Below are 20,920 nucleotides of genomic sequence, written 5' to 3'. Positions count from 1 at the left end.
ATCTGGGCTGGAAAATCAATCATTTAATTTCTATTCTCTGTAGAAACTAACATACAAGAAAATTGACAGTCAGCTTTCAAATAGTTCTATAAAGAGTAATGATGTACTGAGGAGGAATTACTGGAAACATTAGTTTTCAAGTTACAAGATCAAGTTCCTATATTTTAGTCAATAATGGTGTTAATAGGTTAAAACATAATCAGTCCTATAGAAAATAAGTAGAAGTGTCTAATAACGTCAATTGAAGTGTGGATTGATGCACAGGTAGTAAATGAGAGAAGATTTCAAATACAGTGCATGTCTTTGGTGGTTTAATGAATGTATATGCATATATATTGATGGAGATATACTTTCAGCATGAAAAAGATTTTCCAAGTTTTATAAATATGCTCTTGATGATTTTGAACAAAGAAAAACTATTCAACTATTTCATAATAAATTTCAAGTTGCAAAATTGGTAGATAATAGGCTCCATTCAATAATCCACATCATAATTTTAAATTGACTTTCTTTATGAAGAATTCACAGATTAACCACACAATAATTCAGTCCAACCTATATTTTTACTAAATTTAATAATTGCCAAAGTTCAGATGCAGATTATAGTCAATATTTTATCTTCCAGATACACTCAATATCTATGTAATAAAATGATTCATTTTTGTTGATAATTTTTAATTTAATACAAGTAATCCTCCATTTATATAAATTTACCTTAACATGTTTGAAAAATTTATAAATTTAAATAATAAACTGAACAGATTTCACAACAATGCAGAAATTTAAAATTTTAAGGGTTAAGTGCATTAAAGTAACTAACATACATTGTATATATACTAGTATCACATATTGTAATTATACATATTCATGTGACATGAAAATTGTAGGTACTGGGCCAGAATGTCTGACACAATATGTGAATTCTGGCTCACAAGAAACCTTATGGAGATTTTATGAGTGCAAGCACATCTCTTGTAGGGACTCAGGGTAAGAGAACAGAGGAGGAAGTTGAGAGATAAACAATCCAGAAATGATTCATTCAGATTACTAATTTCACATTAAAACAAATTTATTATTTAACATAAGAGCTATAATAGCAAACACCTAACACATTCATCAATACAATATCTAATACATTTATCAGTAAAGTGCTTAACACATGTCATGGCTATCTATTCAGAGAGAGAGAGTTTACAATAAAGTCACATGCAAAGTGCGAAATACTTTGAGCATCTTGGAGTCTTCAATCAGTTGTAGGTTTCTTTCTTTCACAGTTCCTAATGGTCACAGTTTAGGCAAATGTTGTTGTTAGCACATTTGCCTAAACAGTTCTGTTGATGTTATATGTGATCGAGGCAGTATTAGGATGTATCCAAAGGGAGAGACAACACATAAAAAGCAGTTCCTCTCCTCCCAAGTTCATCTTTTTGGTGAACTTGAGTGGAGAGGAACTGCTTCTTTTTTGCACAATCCTTTTTATCAACTGTCAGTGATCTCATTGTGTCTTGACTAAAGTTGATAAAACCAACTGAGAAGCTTGCTCTTTGTCAAAGTCAGACATTTTCTGCAAACTTTCCTGAATGAGTTGATGTATCAACTCATTCAGGAAAGTTGATCAAAATTGCCAATTGGGCAATTTTAGTTTTATGGTTTGTAACAGTCTCTACATAACCAGCTATCCATAACTACATGTATGTAGTTTTCATTTATACACTGTTTTCATGGAACCAATTACTTGTGTAAATGGAGGGTTTACTATAATTGTATAATTTTGTTTTTAATTATATGTAACTAATTTACTTCAATATCAAAATTTTAGTAGCATAAATATTAAGAATGACAAGATTTAAAGTCTATATTTTGACAAATAGATTCAAATTTATTTTATAAAAAGTACAATATACATAGACATTAAGGTGGAAATTCTTGAAGATCCTGAAGTCTTCAAGGAACTTTATATTTGCATATCTGGAAATCTCAACAAAATTCCAGGAAATTTGAATATTCATTGAACAAAATTTGTTGACAAATGTTTATCACTGAAACTTTCAGTTTTTAAATAATTTGGGATGTATTGGGTTGAACTAAAAGTTCATTCAGATATTTACATAATTGCCCGTCTGTGTTACCTCTGTCGTGCTTATCAAGTTTTAACTTGTTAAGGTTGACATTACGAATATTTGCATATTTATTACGTAAGTTTAATTATGGCTATTTTTTAATATTTTGTTATCTTTTAAGAAAAAAAAAAAAACATTAAAATGGAAGATAAGAAGGTGCATTTTTGACATCTCATGCTCTATTATTTCCGAAAAAGAAAAAATGTGACAAAAACTCAAAAAAAGATATGTGATGTATATGGGGAGGATGCAGTTACTGATCAAACATGCCAGAAATGGTTTTCAAAATTCAGGGAGGGAGATTTTTCTCGTAAAGATGCACTTCGGTCAGGATGGTCTTCAACCATAGAAGATGAGTCCATAATTGCTTTAATTCAAAATGATTGGCATAAAACAACATTAGAGACAGCTGACTTCTTAAAAATATCCCAAACATCTGTTGTCAGACATTTGGCTAGCCTTGGATACACTTCCTGTTATGATGTTTGGGTTCTCAATTAATTAAGTAAACGAAACCTTATTGAGTGTGTTTCTGTATGTGATTCACTTTTAAAATGCAATGAAGACAATCCCTTTTTCTAAAGTGATTAATAACAAGCAATGAAAAATGGATCATTTACAACAATATTCAACACGAGATCTTGGGGTAAGCCAGGTTATCCTCCAGTGCTGCAACCTAAAGCTGGTTTGCATCCCAGAAAAGTAATGATTTCAGTTTGGTGGGACTGGAAATGGGTTTTTATTACGGGCTTTTACCCAACAACCAAGCAATTAATTCCAATAAATATTGTCTCCAACTGGATGAACTAAAGGCTGCAGTGCATCAAAAACGTCTGGAACTTGCAAATCGATGGGGAGTGGCATTCCATCATGATAATGCAAGACCGCACATATTGTTAAACATATTCCAAAAACTTCTAGACTTTAACTGGGATATTTTGAGTCATCCTGCATATTCTCTAGATATTGCTCCCTCAAACTATCATCTTTTTCATTCATTGCAGAATAATTTAAATAGCATAGAATTTCAATCTTTAGAAGGTATCAAAAATCACATCAATAATTTCTTCAATCTACCCACCCACCTTCCAATTCTATACAGATGGAATTATGAAACTACCCGTCAGGTGGTGTAAGGTTATTGAACAGAAAGGTGAATACATTGTGGATTAAAGGTTTTTATTTATTTCAAAATAGTATATTTTATTTCTTTCTAAAAACCGAACAAACTTTCAGTTCAACCCTATAATTTAAACTGTTTAGTACTTTGTTCAAAAAATCCAAATAATTGTAACTAGTATGATGATTTTTTCTTCCCTCTATATATATTTTTTTACATTCTAAATGAAATTTTGGAAAGATAATAATTGAGGTATTTGTTTTCCCATCCCGAATGATTAATAAATTAGTGCAAAGCAGACCATAATACTTATGCTCTCTTTTATCTAATTATTTATTAAGATGTTGATTTTTAAAAATAAATTTATTATTAGTTTTTTAAATGTATAAAATTAATTTTCAGGTACATTTCAAGAAACGAGTAATTTGAAGGCTCAACTTAAAGAATTAAAACTTTCAAAGGGTGAAACTGAAAACTATTTAAAAATGTTGGAAGTAAGATTAAAATTTAGATTTATTTATAAATGCAAATTATGAATTTATATATATATATATATTTACTTATAGTAATATCTATTTGAATATATTTTTTATTATATCTGTTAAAGCAGCCTTATTTAAAAATAATTCAAATTCATTTTATTTAAATTTAGATGTTTATTAATATTTCCAAATGGCTCAGAGAATAATAAAGTTTAAATGCAAATTATTTTTAAAGACGATGAAATATAGAATATTATGTATACATAGTAACATTTTTCAGTTTTAAATGTGTTGTTTTTATATCATACAAAAATTTTTATTTATAAATTACATAGTTTTTAAGATATTGTTTTTATTTATTTTGTAATTTATTGGATTTATGTATTAATCAAGTAATGCTCATTTACTTATATAAAAGAATGACCAGCTATTTTGGTAATGTATATATGTTTACAACTAATACAATTAATTAGTTCTACTTCAAAAATATAATTAGCATGCAAATTATATTAATACTTATTTATTTGGAAAATTACAGGCAGAAATGAAAAGTTTAAAATCAGAATTAGAAAATTATGAAAATATATGGAAACTTGAAATATTTGAAAATACTAAAATTACAGAAATGAATGATTCTATTGAACAATTAGGTCTCAGAAAACAAGATAGGTGAGTTCATGCAAATATTGATTTTATTGAACAGAAATCAGTGGTTCTTTGGTTCATTCATGATGTATATTGTTAATGAATACTGTATCCGTGCAGTTTCATTTTGCTTTTTTAAATTTACTTTTCTAATTTTTTAAAAGTAATTTTTCAATTAAAATTTTTTTATTCCATAATTTTTTTATTCTAAGTATCTATGTTATGCAAAACTAATCAATGCAATTACTTTAAATTAATCTTTTGTATTTTGATTAGATATCAAAATGTGGATGATGTAACAAGTTCACTAAAATTGGAACTTCAAAAATCATTGTTAAACTTACGGTCCAGACGTAATCAGTTAGGAATATTACAGTTACAGTTGGCTTCTACAGAGAGAGAACTTGTTAAAGAAAAGAAAGAGAAGGAAGCTTTAGAAGAAAAAGTCAAAGAATCTGAAGTAATAAAAATTTAAATAATTTTTTTTATTATACCATTTAAAACATTAGAAAAAATAATTTTATCTGTAATGTTTAAAAAGTTGAGAAATAATTAAAACTAACCGTTTTTTAAAAACTTGTAACAACATTGTAACAGTAATTTCAATTATTCAATACAAAAACAAATATTTCCCATTAAATATTCAAAAACAAAATATTATATTCAATATATATATAATAAACATAGAATTAATAAGTGGTGCTGCTGAATGATGGACTATCATGATATATATTATGATTATTCTAGTGACTTGCAAATAATTATTAAATACTTTTGTACCTAATAGCCACTCTCAGAATGACAGAATCACAATAATACAAAATAGGAATAATGAATAAATATTGATTATTATTTACAGATGCATATAATCTGTGAACAGCAGTTGTATTTCATTATATCATTTAGTATTTCAAAGATATATAAAACCACAAAATAGAACTCACTTTGTGTGTTAATATTTATATTTTTATTTCTTTTACTTTATTTTCGTTTTTATTTATTTTTTTTACTTCATATTTTTATTTCTAGACTATTAAGTTAACTCTGAATAAGATGTAGCCTATTGAATTATATGCAATTCATAGCAGTTCATTTCAGAATATCTCACTTTCTATCATAAAAATTCTTAGAAAGGTAGGAAAATTAGAAAACTGACAGTAACTTGAGATTATTGAGTTGGTTTATTTTTAAAATTAAGCAAAAACAAAAAATGAAGAATTATGTAGTTCTTTATTACATCAAAAATAAAATATTGGTTTTTTTCTAAAAATTACTACTCACTACAAGACATTAGCCATTCTTATGATTAAATCAGCTATATGAAAAAATTTATCAAACTTACTAAATATCTGACTGAATATTTATATAAAATGTTTTTAATTTTTGAAAAAGTAAAATTTTGGATGGTTAGAATCTTAAAAACAATTGTATTTAAATTAAATAAATAGTAAATTAAGTATCGTGGAAAAAAATTTTGAACATTTGTAGCAGTTGACAGTTGATTAACATTGAGAGAGTAATGTAAAAGTCATGGGTTTAAGTTGAGAATATTAGTAAATTAATTTGTTTTTATAAAAATTAATCAAAAAATACAGACTGTTTTTTTATGCTATGCCAAAAATAGGGAATTTCTTAATTTCTTCTCATTTTTCAGTTTAATTTGCAGGGATAAGAGACCGTTCTTCTGAATGAGTTTGCCATTTGTTTATTTATTATTTTGAAATTGCTATGAGAGACCATTTATAACTAATGCTGTAATCATTTAACAGAATTTTCTGTTTTCGTTAGATATACTTGTATGTACTTACATTACATTCTATTTTAACATTAATAAAATTTTATCCCATACAGCATCTATATCATACTTCTTTAGATATGCCAGATAAATAAACTAGTTTAAAATGTCATACTGTATATGTAAATACAGTAATGTTTAACACTTCTTGGATCTAATTAACTACTGCACAGATGTTTACATTTTACACATTTCTATAAAGCATATGATTTAGGATTCTGGCATTGATTCTTTTTATTAATTCGTTCTCAAAAATATGTTCTACAAAGAATTATAATGTTCTCTAGAGGCAGCATCATCAGCTTCAACTACTCTGTTTCTTCACAATAATATATTCTTAGAAACTTTACAGTTTATTTTTAATCCCACTCTGGGTGGTGTTTTTATTAACGAATTCATAGCTGTAACAAAAATTTTAATGTGTTAAAACTTTGAAAGTTTAATATAAAAAATTCATAGTTCTCAAAATGATTAACAGCACTGTCACTTTTTACATTTAATAGTTCTTCTTAAAAGCACGTATGTGTTCTTCACTGTAAAATTATTCACTTTTTTTTTAATCAAATGCTTAAAATTAATATTTTAGAATTAAGTATTAATTTTTGAGGCAATGACGGCAATGCCTGGGAAGTAATCATTAACTATTAATACCGAAAAAACATCTCACAGAAACAGAGATGAACTGTAAAAATCATTTATAATCATAACAAATTCAATTGGAAAAATTTAATCCTAATAATTCCTGGTCTCTGTTTCTAGTGCAATAATTCCTAGATATAAACTTACTTTTTGCATTCAATATTCGTTTTATAAACACGCAAATTGCAAGGGCTAATTGCATTAATAGTATTAATTATAAGAATAATTATTAGTATTAATAATTTTGTTATCATTTATTTCATTTAGGCAAGAGTTAAAAATTTAGAAAATCAGAATGAAGAATTTCAGGTTTCTGTTAAGAAAATGCTGAACTTAGAAAATGAAATGTTAGATCTTACAAATAAAATGACATCACTTCATCAAATATTGGAGGTAAGTAAAACAAGAAAATATTTTAACTTATAATTATCAGTATTTCTGTATTATAATATGTAATAGTTAATTACTGATTATCATTGTACAATTTTTTCAACAATATTTTAATTAATATAATTATTATTATAGAACTGTTTTGTTGGTTAGAGCATCTTTATATAAAGTTAGATTCTATATGCTCAAAGGGACGGTTCAGTGTCAAATATTTTGTTTTTTATATAAACTTGTGAGGATTCATAGTCACATGGCATGAGTGGGTTTAATTACAGAGTCATCAGGCTTCTGACAACAAAATATGGCTACATATGAAGAACCATACAGTTTTTACAGGAAGGAAGATCGTGGTAGTTGCAACATTCTGCAATAAATTAAGGGAACATACAGTATTCTTCACATGCATGTGATAGTTACAGTTTCATAGTTGGATAATTTTACATGCATGTAGATTGATAGAGAAATGCTAAATCATAAATTTTTGAAGAGAATTAAAATATTTTCCATTTGGTCGACGAAGCTTGAAAGACAAAAGTCAATGACATATCTCAGGTCAAAACTAACAAAGAATCCCACCTCAGATGTTTGTCAGTTTTGTTTAACTTTTACCTTTGGGGACCAGGTTCAAAATACCCATTTGTCAACTGGTATAATAAAATTTGCTTGGTTAAAGCCTCAGGAAGATCAAGTCTACTAAACATTAAGTAAAGATTTAAGTATTTGTAGTGTGTGTATTTGTTGTGAAGAATTATATCTGTAATATCTGTAAATATTTAATTGTAATGTTTTGTAAGTTTCATTTCAATGTCATTGTATATCTATTTATTTAAACTGATTTCTTTAATTTGTAATTTGTGTAAACAAATCTTAATAACCTGAAGTATGGATTCGTAGATAATCTATGGAAAGATTAAAGATATTCATCAGGAACATATTTAAGCTAGTTATCAAGGTTTATTTTGTTTTAAGTCATTCTTATATATCATTATATACAACTTCTGGCTTTTATCAATGTCATTTGTTGGTGAATGAATTGGAGTTTTACATTTGTAAATGTAAATGCACATACAAATGTAACTTGGGAAAATAACAAACTTACTTGTTGAAAGTTCTTTTCTCTGAATATAAAATATGATCCATATATATTACTAAAAGTGCATTTAGGAATGATTAGTATTTTTGAATTAGACAGTTTTGAGCTTGAAGCTACCAATAAATATAATTTTTTTCACATTTTTCAATTATGATATGATTTTTATAGGAGAAAAATAAAACAATAGAGGATATACATGAAAATAAAAAGAAATTAGAAGATACTATAAAGCAGATGAAGGAAGAAATGAAAGAAAATATGAGAAAGAAGGAAACTGAAAAACACTTTGAGTTAGAAAAGTAATTAATAACTTCTTAAATATTTCATTTTCATAACTTTATTTTATATATTTTTACATGTTTAAAATGACTTCATTTCTATAAATTTAAGGTCTTCTTTTATTTTCAAACCTGACTTCAGGACCCTTTCATGTAAATAGAATTTATTATACATAATTGTTTATATATAATAGCTGATGTGATTTAGAAAGAAAATAATTCTTAACTTTGTAAATATCTAGATTTCAGAATTTAGATATTTCTAAACTACCTGAAATTATTCCTTTTTATGTGTATAGATTTGTCTCAACTATTAATATAAATCTTTAAAGTTATAAATTTTATATAATATATTTTATAATTACATTTCTCATTTTTTAATTTGATGATGATGATAATTTTTTAAAACATTCTATCTACTTCAATTATAATTTGAAAATGCATCGAATAATCATTAAGGAAGTTTTTTTAGTTTGAGATTCAATAAAGTCTGACTAGAAAATTAATAACAGCAAAGAAAATGATACCAATAAATGAGTAAACAAAAATTTTTTAAAAATAATTACTATTATTTTTAATATTTGTTGAATTTATTAATAGCAGAAATGAATAGTTCATATAATATTTATATCTACAATAAAAAATTTCTAAATTTAATTTATTCATTTTAATTTATGAGAATATTTGTTTGCTGTTCTGAAAAATTTCAATATTTTTGAAGAAATTAAAATTTATTTATCTAAAACAAGTACAGGATAAAGACAAAGCAATACTCTTCTAATTCAAGACAAAGCTCTTCTAATTCAATAATAAAAATCCATAAAGATTTTTATCATTGAATTAGAAGAGTATAAAAATGAAAGTAATATTAAAAATTATTATATATAAATTTAAAATTTGTTAATTTACAATGTTTTTAACCCATCAAAACTGGGCAATAGTCCAGGCTTGACCAATCCTATGTTTGGATTAAGGGTGAAGGTTGGAATCAAAGTGCATCTGACAGTGAAATTTCTTGAATTTCTTATGATGAGTATCCATAGTGTGAGAGGTAATCAGGAGAAAATATGAACACTACAAATTTTAGGAGTCAGCTTTATTGATAAAACATTTTTTGGAACCTCACTAACTTGAAAAATGTTTTACCAATAAACCAATAAAGCTTTGACTTTTAAAATTTTTAGCATTTATATTTTTCCTGAAGTCACATGGCATTGTTATATTTAGAAACTAATGATACCTGTACTAGCAGATATGTCCAATGCTGCTTGGGCAAAAAGTAAGAACAACAAACATTGAAGTGAAAATTATATTAAGAGTTTGATTATTTTAGCTTATTGTTGTCATGTTTATGATACTTGAATGGTATAGAATGGTGCAGTTTAATGGTTATAGAGACAGGAATTGATGTTTTTTTAACAGAAAGTAATCATTGACTTTTACCTCCATGAGGAGATGATTCAAGACATCAAATTTTTTCTAATGTTAACTCTAATATACCAGCTGAATATGAAATGGTAATCAACATGCCAATCAAATTTCATGAAAAATGAACCAAATATTTAAACTCAGCATTTGCAAAAACCCCTAAAAACATATTTTGGGCTTGCTGGTAACTTTATATTAGATAATTTTTCTATTTGAATGCCATCTTCCTATTATTCAGATAGAAAGAGGCCTGTTGTAGGAATGAGGTTGAAGTTAATTTGACCAAAAGTAATTGTTGACTCCCTCCCAGATGAGAGGATAATCTCTGAAAAGTTTTATTGCATTTGTTCAGCATTTAAATATATAAAGAACAAACTAACAAACTTCTTTATGTTAGATATATTCACTGTATAATAATAATGTGCATTATAATGATAATACTCTATATGACAGTGATATATCTGTATAATTTATGTATATTGTTAAAATCTTATTTATAACTTTCAGATGTCGTGAAGCTTATCTTCAACTTCATCAGGATAGTAGTGAAAAAATGCGCAATGAAATATTGAAAGGTGTTCAAATTGATCAAGAACTTATATGCAAAGAATATGAAGAGAAAATAAAATTGCAAAAGTAAGTTATTCTTTAAAAAAACACAAAGAATATATCATTGAATTTCATTCATTTTTAACAATGCAGAATACTAGAATTATAATAAATATGAAAGTTATATAGAGTATATGAAATAATAATTGTGATTTTTAGGGATGAAATAACACAATTAACTGAGTCATTAGTTGAAGTTAAAGAACTTTTCATTAAGTTATGCGACGAAAAAAGTCATCTTGAAAATCAAATAAAAAATTTAAATGAAGAAAGAGAAATTATTAAAAATGAATTTGAATCTAAATTGTATGAAAAGTGTCAGGAAGAAAAGAAAGAACTTGAACATCAATTACGTATGCAATATGAAGAAAATCTCCAAAATGGTAATTAATAAGGATTTATTTCTTCTAGTTTATGTTTGTAGTTTTTAGAATTTTTTTTAATTAAATTTAGTTTTCTGCCTTTCTTACTGAACTCTTCTTGAATAAATGAAAATATTTTGAAATTTTTTAAATAAGATGGGTTATTATGAAAATTACTGTATTAAAGATTTTTTGATATATTTTACAAACATCATCAGAATTCAAAAGAAAGACATAGTTTCAATATTAACTAAACATTATAACTGTTATAAATAGAAATTTTATTATTTTGCAGAGAAAATCTTTTAAAAATACAGTATATGATGATTATATCTTACATGATCTTTATATACAATGAGAAAATTTTCATAAAAACTTCTAGTTTCTTCATATCACTATGCACACAATTGTTATGTTAATAGTTATAAAGAATTATACTGTTTATGTAGAAATAATTTCTGTAAGAAGAATACATATTGTATATTATACACCATATATGCAGTGGCAGTGTGTATATATATAGTCAAGTCTGCATAAGTCGACACTCCAAGGGGAAGTGGAAATGTGTCAAGTTATCCGATGTGACGACTAAAGCAAAGTTGGAAAAAAAACCAGAAAACTACAATTAGGAAAATACGGTAGTGCGTTATACAGTAGTATAGGCTTACAATACATTGTGTTCTCCATTTACAATTACTCTGTAGATGAAAAACTGAAAAATTAGTTTAGTGTTGTTTGTTTTGAGCACTTAACTGTCTCGATTATGAATGCCTTGAAAACATCATTTTCGCAATTGTCAATCATTGACAAGTAACGTCTAAGGATTCTTAATGCTTCTAGCATGAGAAAATGCAAAATTGGATTCTGGTGTGACGTTGATGTAGATTGTATATTTTATTTTTGTTTATCTGTTATTATTTTATACATAAAAATACATAAAATGTTAAAGCATTTTTATTAATATGTATATATATATTAATTATATATTAATAAATAAATCGACTCCCCTCCTGAAAAAAAAATGAGTTCGCACCACACGTGCGGAGTGAATTCATTTTTTCAGGAGGGGGTGACGACTTATCAGAGTGTGGGACAGCAAAAGTATGTCGACTTATCCAGTAGTGACAAGTTAAATAGTGTCGAGTAAACCGGAGTTTTTTAACATTAATGCCTATGTAAGTCGGTCGGGACCACAGAAAACTAACTACTTAACCAATGGTGTCGAGTTATCCAGGTGACGACTTATGCGGAGTCGACTGTATATCAGTTTTGAATATTTGTATATATATATAAAACTAAGATGACTGTTAACTGGGTGATGGACCACTGGGCAGTGGTCAATTGGGCTATCACCAACTGGGTGTCAGACATCTGGGTGACAAGATAAGAGATTAATAATAAATAAAATACAAAATTTTTTATTGTTTTCTTTATTAAAATCATTCTTCCATTGATCAACTACCCAGTTAATTTAAATAATATTTTTAAGAAACAAGTTAAATGAGTTAAAAGAATGATTTTGTAATTACCAGTAACAAACATAATATTTATACATGTTACATACTTTATTTATTTATTTCTTTTTACAAGTAAATAGAAAAGTCCTGAAGTAGTTGTTGATAGCTACCCTCAAAAGTTAACAAATACTGTATATATAAAAACAAAGAAGTCAATCACATAAGATTAAAAATACATTACATTGTACTGTAATTAGTTTCATAATATCTCAAAAACTGGATAATAATATAGAAACACTAATAAAATCAAACTCCAACAAAAGTTTGTGAAAAATTTAATGAAAAAATGAAAAAGAAAAGTTTTTGTAAACTATCATCATCAGGTTAACAACAGTATTCAAAAGTAGAACAAAAATTCTAACATCAATTTTTAAATATTATGAAGGCATTGTCTGATTGATTATTGGTATAATGATGTCAAAAATTATAAAAGGACCTCAAGTAAGGATCTCCACGCATGATGGAGGGTATTTCTCTCCTTGAAATTGATGGCAACATTTTTGTATTTCCAATAACTCAAGTGTTGGGAGATTCCTGCCTGGATGTAAAAGTTTGGTCTCATTCAGGTGTGCTAGAATGTGTTCCATGGGTAAGAAGGCAAAAGCAGTGGTGTTGTGTTCCTTATTTATTGAAGATAGCTGTTCCTTCAATCACTGGCCAAGGGGGCAAGCAAGGGTGCCAATTAGGGTTTCTCATTACCCGGTCTTTTGCATGTCCTGGGATAAAAGTGAACTGTTTCCCAGGATAGAATTAATTATTTTTAAGATATACAAAACATAATATCTTGAAATCAAATGATATAATTATTTTTCATTTTTTAAAGTAATTTAATACATTTGCAACCTCCAAAGTCATTAATAATGCTGTGTAAGATAAAGGTAATATATTAATTACCTTTGAATTACATAGAAATTTTCACAAATAGAAAAAATTTATTAAAGTTTGCTGGAAACAACATACATCATCATCAATAAAAATGCTTTGAATTAAGTTGAAAATTTAAAAAATGAACTTAAAAGATAATTTTTATGATTTAAATAAAACATAATACAAAATATTATTGTAAATTTTTATAATAAGATTTTAAAAAGCAAAGATGGTCAATACTCCCATCACTTGATCTGAGTTCTTATTTTAGTAATGAAAAGTCCTGCTACCGAGAATGCTCTTTCCGATTCAATTGATATGAGTGGAATTGTCTTTAATGCATTTAAGAGAAAACAGATGTTATGTATTTTTTCGCCTGTAGCCTGGAAGATTTCTAGTTCATTTTCGAGATTGTAGTACTTCTTTTGCTCTAGTATTCTTGATTTGTCTGCCTTGGCTGCTTTAATAGTGGCATCAAGCTTATAGCCTGATAATTTGGCAATTCGTTTGGCTTTAATAATTAGGTTTATGAAGAAAAACTTCATACTTGCAGATTTCGTACTCGTTTGTATCCTTGCCCAATTTGCACAACCTGGCATTACAGCTATGCAGTTATTGAAGCTACTGGGCATGGTTAAAATTAAGACAGCATAAGCACAATTATTCCAGATATTACAGGTCCTGACAAGTAAAGAATTTTCAGAGTTCTGCCACAAATAAGCTACATATTGACATTTGTGACATGCCATAATGAGGAAAAATTTAAAAAACTAATAAGCAGGTTTAAAATTAATAAATACATAAAAATAAATACAAAATGTATTCTGACAGTTTATGAGTTAATATACTTTCTATTGGCAAAATTTCCACAACCTTAACACAAAATAAGAAAAAAGCGAACTTTTAAGAAATTTGCAGGATTTCCCAGGATGAGAAGAATTTCCCAGGTTAAAAAAACAACCGGGATCCTGTTTGAGAAACCCTAGTGCCAATGTATTCCAATAGTTGGTTGAGGGTGTTGCCAGTAACTGGAATGGTTTAAATCCCTGCTAGAAGGAGGCCTTCATAATGGCCCTTACAGTTCATCAGTAGCATGTAGACGATAGGGTTTTATCTAAAGGCAACAGATATGTTGTTGGCCCTAGCTATTAAAACATTTGCTTTTTTTTATTAAGTTAAATTTCTCAGTAATTTTTGCTGGAGTTATGGTTTTTTTGGTGTTTCCGTAATTAGTTTTACTTAATATTATTGTTACTTGATAAAATAGATCAATACTAAAAAAGAAATAAGATAACATGATATAAAATTCAAATCAATTTAAGTTAATTTTATATTATTGATTTTTCTTTATGTAATAGAAAGGAATAAATTGATAATTGCTATTACCAAACAAACTGAAAGTAAATTTGAAAAGGAAATGAATCAGTTATTAGAACAGATGAAAATACAGAAAAACCAACAAATGGAAAATATTGTACAGAAAATAAAGATGGACTGTTTTCAAGAATTAATTGAATTTAGTGAGGTAATTATTTCAATAAGTATTTTATACAAAAACACATCATTGTGTAAATTTTTAAAAATACTTTTTAATAATATCCCTACTCAGAGAGGCGATAACATTAAAGGAGAAACTGCTATAGAAGACTTATATATCAAAATAATAAAGCATTATGAGAATGATAAACAGAAATCATTAAATGAACTACGTGCAGAATTAGAAAAAAAAAATGATGATAAAATAAAATTATGTGAAAAAGAATACTCTCAAAATATGGAAAAATTACGACAAAAATATTTACAAGAATTAGAAGAAGCAATATCTAATACTAAGAAAATATGTCATAAACAAAAGGTAGAGTTAAAAGATAACTATTTACTTTAGGTTTAATAAATTATGTTAAAATTGTATTTAATATATTGTAGAATGAAGAAATGATGCAGCATATAGCTGAAATTCAAAACTCAAAACAAGAGATTAAAAGATTAGAACAACAAATCGAAACTCTAAAGTCATCCTCTTTGGTATTAGATGAGAACAAAGTAAATTACATATTTATATTTAAAAATTTTAAATGATTATTAGTTTTTCAAATAAGATTTTTTTTTTAAATAATTTATATAAATATATAGCTTGATAAGAAGATAAGTACTTTGACTAAACCGATGCAACAAGAACTTCAAGAGGACCAAACATTTTTAAGTACTGCATTCAAAAGTGAAATTAATAAATTAACTGCAGACTTAAAAATATCAAAGCAAGAATTAGAAAAAGTTCAAGAAAGAGAAAACAAACTGAAGGAAAAATTAAGAAAGTATCATAAACACATACAAGCATTAAATAAAAAGCACACTGATGAGATAGCAAGATTGACGGAAGAATTTCATTCCATTGTGGATAATTTGAAGGGAAAAATGTTAAATTTTCAGGAAGAAGAAATTTTGAAAACCGAAAAAAAAATTACAGATCTAAAGAAAACTCATGAAAGGGAGCTTCAAGAAGTAAAAAATAGCATCCTAAATAATGTGAAGAAAGAAGACATTTCTACTCAGGTTAGAATTATTGGAATGTTTCTTGAAATTTGTTTCTTAAATTTTTAAATTTTTGTAAATTATTTTAGACCTTTGAAAGATACGTTTCTGCAAATGATGTAAAAACATGGAATGAAAAAGTTATTACAGATTTAAGAAAGCTTTTTGGTATGTAATTGTTTATATTTTGGAATATTAAAATTACTATATTATTTTTAGTAAATAATTGTTCAGAATTATATTAATCATGTACAGTTTTTTTTTCTTAAATGCATCATATTATGCAAGATGTAGTGACAAATTCAATGAATGTTAGAAAAGTATATTTTATTAAATAGTGCATAGACATAGTAGTAGTTTTTTTCCATTATATTCTATCCTATTTATACTCTTGATTTGAAACTTCTTAAATTAATCTTCAAGTTGTTTATTACATTAGATTCATGACTTTGTATATACAGTAGACCCCCCTATAACACATGTTCATATAACATGGATTTGTATAACACGGCAAAAAAATTGCAATCGTGTTTGTATAACATGCTAAAAGAGACTCGTATAACACGGTAAAACATCATCACCGACTCGTGTCACGACAGGATTGGTCGAATCTGGATCAATAGCGGACATTGCACAAACTGTTGAGTTTAAATGAGCAGCCGACCTACTAAAAACCATATATTATTCAACGGCCATAAAAATTATATTTTTATTAATGATGTCTCCAAAGTTCAGCGAATTTTACGCAGAAAAATAACTTATCAGGAAACACGTGCCTGCCGTTCATGAGGCACTCTGTGACATAAACAAACTTAAGCAATGGCATCATCAAACAGTGCACACTCAGTAAGTAATCCTACAATTTTTTGTTTATAGCATAGTTTATATGGATTATTCTCAAAAAATTATACGTGATTTGGAAATGTTGAGTCAAATTAGTCTAGAATCAGTTAATTTTATGGAAGAAAACCTTTCAAACAGCCATAGCCTCTAAACTGCACACGTGCCAGGCTGTGATTGGCTCATGTATTTAAGTGACTCATACAACACGGAATTCATATAACACAGAACGTATCTACTGTGTTATAGGGGGGGTCTACTGTATTAGATGTTCAGTAAAAACCACACTACAAAATTGCCTGAAGGTGCAAGAATGCCACTCATCATAGCATATAACAGTGTGTCTACTGTCATTTTTTTTTAATATTTGGAAAAATTTTGACTTGTAACTTTGTCTTAGAATCATTTTTCTGTTAGGAATTGTTTCTCTTGTTGACAATACGGCAGATGTATCTGAAGTATGTTGTGCCAGTTTTGGAAAAAACACGGGCTTATGAAAAAACTAATTACATTTTATTTCACTGCATCTTTGTTGAAATAAAGGAAAAAAAGAAACTGGTTTCTAAAATTCAATGAAAATGGAAGTTATTTAGTCATTGCTTTTAATCTTTAAAGGTTTTTCAACCTTTTTTTGTGGCAACGCGACTTTGTAAATTTTTCTTGCAGCACTTCTACTTCTTTATATACTTTGTACATGCGTTTATACAAAATACATATTAATTGATTGAAATTACCATATATGCAGTATTTTAAATAAAATTGATTACAAAGGAATTAAATAATTTATAATTTTAATTTTATACAAATATATAATAACTTTTAATAATACATGTAATATCCATTACGGTACCACTCTTCACTATGTTTTGTGGCACCTTAGTGTGCTGTAGCGACTCAGTTGAAAATCACTTGTACTAACGATTGGAAATACTCTGCACCATCTGACAGTATGAAAAATGAACCATGAATTCTTCCCTACCCCTGTAAGCTGCTGTGACATTATCTGTTCAGAAGCATGAATTATACACTATGATTATTCTGCAACATTTGCAACTCCTATTTGAAAAATATTTTTTTTTACATAGCCCCCAATAAAAGAAATCTAATAGTGTCAAATCAGGGAAGCAGAGAGGCCATGGATATGGACTTTCTCACCAATCCACATGCCTGGAAATGTGGCATACAACCACCCTCTAACTTAAATATTCCAATGGGCAGATATTCCATCATGTTAGAAAATGGCATTGTCAAGATCTAGATTTTTAGACAGTTGCCCAACATGCCATACTGAGGGCATTATCAATAAAAGAACAAGACAAGTACTCATTGGTCAAGTAATTGGTTCAACCCAACTGGTTACAACAGAAACCCCCATTGTTTTCTGTATTAAAATTATTGTGATGAAATAACTTTCCCATTATTGAATCATGATAGAAAACATAAACTAAGAGAAATAGAACACTTTTTAAATTAAGAACATGGAATGCCTAGATGAAAGAATTTGAGGTTTTAATAATTCTCTATAAAACAAATATGAAAAGATAGTGTGTGAATGTTGTTTTTTTAAAAAAATAAAGTGGTAAATTTTTAATTTTCAGTTTAATATTATTTAAGTTAACATTTATTTGTATTTATATATATGTCTACTCTATACAATAATTTTGTAATTTAAAACATTTTGGATTATTTAGGTTTAAAAACAGTTAAGAATTTATGAATTATTTAGGTTTGAAAATATACTTCATATAAGCTAAAAACTACCTACAGTTAACAAGCGGTGTCAGGGTTTGAGCTGGGAAAAATTTTCTGTAGCATTTTCGCTAATTTTACTAAAAAAGTTTTAGAAACTGCAAAATTTTAGAAACTGTAGCTAACATTTCTTATCAGTGAGGCTGCTCAGAACAATACACAATACATTATTGTTTAAACATTTCTTTATTCTCACAGATACTGTACGTCAGGGATGGGCAACCTGCGGCCCGCATTCATATATTTTGCGGCCCGCGACGCATAAAATGTGAATAAATACTGTATATCAATTTTCCAGCTTAAGGAAGTATGCAGCAAAGATTCAAACGTTATTTTCTACAACTTATGTATGTGAATAGTTTTTCCCGCAATGAATTTAGTAAAAATTAAAACAAGAAACCGTCTAACAGACACATCGAAACTAATTTAAAACTAGCAGTGATGAATATTTAACCAAATATTTCCAATATATTATGTTTACATCAGTTCCAGAAGCTAAATTAACTATACCTATGCTAATTTATAATTATATATGAATAAATAATTCTGATTTACCAACATTTTTTTTCTCTTTCTCTTGTATGCGGCCGGCATCAGTTCAAAAGTCTTAAAATGCGGCCCTTACATAGAAAAAGGTTGCCCATCCCTGCTGTACTGTACATTGTTATACTGTCATACACTATCAATGTAACCATAAATCTATTGTTACAACCCACAAGTATCATACATTATTGAACAATTCTTCTTGGTTTTGATTCACATCAGGCAATAAATGCCAAATGAAAATTAAATTCCCATCTGGGGGGCATTTATGGAGATGTTTAACAAGCTGCTGACATTTTTTACATCAAGACAGTTTCCAATTGGAGTTTTTGTTAATGTCATCTCACCCAAACCTTTCACACTCAACAGTGTGCACTGAATATGAAAGAAATTTAATAATTGTTGATATATGAGGGTAATCTGAGAGAGGGTCATTTACAACTATCATTTTATAAACTTTAGCCTATGACATATCCTTACATTTGACAGCAACAAATCTTTTAAACAAGTCCTGCTCTATCAGAAATTGTTTTTAAAATTACAATATTAACAATTAAGTATTCGTTTATTGGAAACTTTCGTGTCTACAAGCAGAGAATTCGCGACGTCTGTCAAGGTGGACTTTTCTTTCGCATAGTCTGAGCGACCAGAGATTGCACTGGGTACTAACTTCCCATTTTAGGAGAGATGGGTGACGTTAGGATTGCCACCTGCCCACTATTGAGTCGGTTTGGCTGGCAATTTTTTATCGAGGCCGGCAATCGACAAAAATATTTAAGTTTCGGCGAAACAGTTTAAACGAACGTTTTCGACCCGTTTGACACGTTAACAAGATTTGAACTGTCTTCTTAAACAGGTCAAATCTTTTCATTACGAATTGATCACGCTAGATTTACTGCCGTTTTGAGTTTTAAAAATTGATTTTTCAAGATGAATCAGTCTAGGCATTCGTTTGATTCTTCTTTTCTTCCAATATACGCAATTGTACATTTAGGAAAAACCTGGCTCCAGTGAATGAATTTTAAACTTGGTTAACTCGTGATGATGATGATATTCGTTGGGCTCGTTGCTTCATTTGCCGGATCTCATTTAGTATTAAATACGATGGAATTACAAGGCATTTACACAAGTCGACAATCGGGCATTAAAGTAATCATTGTTTTCTTTTTTAATTAACAGGCAAAGTGAATAATTCACTGGTGGCAACGGAAGAATTTTCAAAGAGAGTAACCAAACAGGCTCTTCTGGTTTACCATAAAAAGTTACAAGAGGCTTACTCCACCGGGAAAAGAAAAGAAATGACACCGGAAGAAAATTCTTTTTTCTTCGTCACTGCCGAAAAAGATGGAGTGTCGCGAGGTCAAAGTAAAGGTTCGATTACTTCTAATTTAGAAAATAAAATTTTCGACAAAGCCGTCGACACTAAAAGCGACTTAAGAAATGCAGAACCTCGTCTGGAGATGCTTTCCAAACGAGCGGAGGACGTAACGAATGAAGGAACGTTACTTCCTTACGATTCTCCTTCGTTTCAATCCGTTTCCTCCTCCGTCACGCATTCGATTTCGGTCGAAAGCGAACCTCGTTCCCTTTCTCCGTCCCGTTACGGCAGAACGGAAACGTTTACTCGATTGATCCCTTCGACGGAAGTCGAGAAACGTGACGAAAGGAGAGAATATCACTTCCGTAAAATGTCGGCCGAACAGCCTTTCTCCGACTTTTAGAATCGAGATTTTACTTTTAATTCGTGTACAAATCTATTTTTTTTAAATGTATAATACGAAGTTTACGCGCTTCTCGGTTACATCTCGTTGTCGATAGGAAATAGTTCTAATTGTTAAGCGCACAAAATCCCTTGTCTATAGTTATAAAACTACTTAATACGAGTAAATAAATTTTTGTTTTATAAAAAAA

General features: G+C 28.2%; 1 protein-coding gene across 1 annotated transcript in view; it reads left to right on the top strand.

Moving 5' to 3' along the window:
- The window catches only part of LOC136980489 (centrosomal protein of 152 kDa-like), a 37,078-nt gene extending 16,158 nt beyond the window's left edge, over positions 1-20,920 (top strand). The window contains exons 7-19 of the mRNA XM_067276614.1: positions 3,643-3,734; positions 4,261-4,391; positions 4,644-4,827; positions 7,069-7,194; positions 8,453-8,583; positions 10,498-10,626; positions 10,759-10,982; positions 14,704-14,870; positions 14,955-15,200; positions 15,272-15,388; positions 15,479-15,898; positions 15,967-16,045; positions 20,189-20,920. Of these exons, the coding sequence (XP_067132715.1) occupies positions 3,643-3,734; positions 4,261-4,391; positions 4,644-4,827; positions 7,069-7,194; positions 8,453-8,583; positions 10,498-10,626; positions 10,759-10,982; positions 14,704-14,870; positions 14,955-15,200; positions 15,272-15,388; positions 15,479-15,898; positions 15,967-16,045; positions 20,189-20,730 (2,588 nt within the window). The 3' untranslated portion in view covers positions 20,731-20,920. The remainder of the gene's footprint in view (positions 1-3,642; positions 3,735-4,260; positions 4,392-4,643; positions 4,828-7,068; positions 7,195-8,452; positions 8,584-10,497; positions 10,627-10,758; positions 10,983-14,703; positions 14,871-14,954; positions 15,201-15,271; positions 15,389-15,478; positions 15,899-15,966; positions 16,046-20,188) is intronic.

Source organism: Centruroides vittatus, unplaced genomic scaffold (assembly GCF_030686945.1).
Source record: "Centruroides vittatus isolate TY-2023 unplaced genomic scaffold, ASM3068694v2 contig_7, whole genome shotgun sequence".
Taxonomy (NCBI): Eukaryota; Metazoa; Arthropoda; class Arachnida; order Scorpiones; family Buthidae; genus Centruroides; species Centruroides vittatus.
The sequence above is the reverse complement of the archived record's forward strand: the minus strand, read 5'-3'. Positions and strand labels throughout refer to the sequence as shown.